Source organism: Microtus ochrogaster, assembly GCF_000317375.1.
Source record: "Microtus ochrogaster isolate Prairie Vole_2 chromosome 14 unlocalized genomic scaffold, MicOch1.0 chr14_random_2, whole genome shotgun sequence".
Lineage (NCBI taxonomy): Eukaryota > Metazoa > Chordata > Mammalia > Rodentia > Cricetidae > Microtus > Microtus ochrogaster.
Window position 1 is genome coordinate 12,851,961 of NW_004949097.1, and position 1,816 is coordinate 12,853,776.

Here is a 1,816-nt window from a genome sequence, read left to right on the forward strand (position 1 = left end):
CCCCCTCCCCCGATCAAGTCCCTCTCCCTCATCAGCTTGAAGAGCAGTCAGGGTTCCCTGACCTGTGGGAAGTCCAAGGACCGCCCACCTCCATCCAGGTTTAACAGTCCTTAGAGACGGCCTCTGAGCTACCCACATAAAGCAAAGCCCGGTTTCTGCCTCCGCGGCGCGGTCTGCACTTGACCACTTGACCGGCACCCAACACCTCCGGCTAGAGCTCCGGACCCACCTGGTTCTTCCTGTAGTCCTGCTGTGAATGTCGCAGCACGCGGTAGCAGAGGCGCAGCACGTACTTGTAGGGCGCATAGCGCTGGTCGCCCAGGTCCTCCAGCCTCAGCATGGAGCCCTCTCCCGCCTTCTCCTTGAAAGGAGCCTTAAGGATCCCGAACACCTAGAAGATAAGAAGATCCTCCTGTTCTGATCCACTCACGTACAAGCTTTACGACCTATTTGCGCTTTTAACAAATAACGAGGACTTAAAAGTACTGCAGAAATATGTGAGTGGAATTAGTGCAAAGGTGGAAGGTACTTAATGGTCGTTAGTCCTGAAAAATAAATACCACACTGTCAAACCAAACACCTACAGCTTACAAGAGTACCCAAAGCTAGCAAGTCTGCTACATCAATGACACGAATAATTTTATTTAGAAATTGTATTTTATTAAGATGGAAAATACAAAGGTATTTGTAACAAGCTACAGATAAATTAAAATATATTTTCTATATGATTTTATTATTCTGTATTTTCTGGAACTTTCACATATCAAAATAATGTAAGAAAAAAAAGTTTACTTTTTACCTGAAACTTACATCAGGCAATGGCTTCCAAATGTCACCCTTACCTCATTTTAAGCAAAAGGAAAAAACTCCAAATACATATGCACCTAATGGCAGAGATTCCAAATACATAAAAGTCTTTTTCAGAGAGTTCATCCACTGCTCACAGAATGAAGTGGCCGCAAGAATGAAAGTATCAACCATTGAGGAGTTAACAAGGAAGCAATCAGGGAGACTCCTAGCCCCTCCTAGCCCCTCCTAGCCCCTCCTAGCCCCGCACCCCCACCCCCATTCCCAGGCAGCCACATTCTTGCCTCCTGGAGAGGAGCCAGCAGGCTAAGTTCTCAGTGGAGGAACAGGAGATGAAGGCCAGCCATGAGTCCAGAGCAATGAGCACAGCGCTCAGATCTCTCTCCACTCTCTCCAGCCTAAGATGTCCACCAGGGGATGGGCTGACCTTAGTTAATGAATCTTCCTACATCAACTAACCCTAATCAGGACTGTCCCTTACAGGCTTGGCGCTCATCTCCCAGTGATTCTGGAGCCGCACAGCTGCAGCTAACACAACCATCAGTGGAAGCTAACACTTACCATAACCAGATGTTAACACTAACCATAACCAGACGCTAACACTAACCATCACCAGACGCTAACACAACCATCACCAGACGCTAACACTAACCATCACCAGACGCTAACACTGACCATCACCAGACGCTAACACAACCATCACCTGAAGCTAACACTAACCATCACCTGAAGCTAACACTAACCATCACCAGATGCTAACACAACCATCACCAGAAGCTAACACTAACCATCACTGGAAGCTAACACTAACCATCACTGGAAGCTAACACTAACCATCACTGGAAGCTAACACTAACCATCACCAGACACTAACACTGACCATCACTGGGAGCTAACACTAACCATCACCAGACGCTAACACTAACCATCACCAGAAGCTAACACTGACCATCACTGGGCGCTAACACTAACCATCACCAGAAGCTAACACTAACCATCACCAGATGCT

General features: G+C 47.1%; 1 protein-coding gene across 2 annotated transcripts in view; it reads right to left on the bottom strand.

Annotated features, from left to right (window-relative positions):
• Itpr2 (inositol 1,4,5-trisphosphate receptor type 2) overlaps positions 1–1,816 on the bottom strand; it is a 408,993-nt gene that overhangs the window by 296,048 nt on the left and 111,129 nt on the right. For both annotated transcript variants that reach the window (XM_005364599.3, XM_026787888.1), the window contains one exon: positions 230–391. In XM_005364599.3, coding sequence (XP_005364656.1) covers positions 230–391 — 162 coding nt within the window. The remainder of the gene's footprint in view (positions 1–229; positions 392–1,816) is intronic.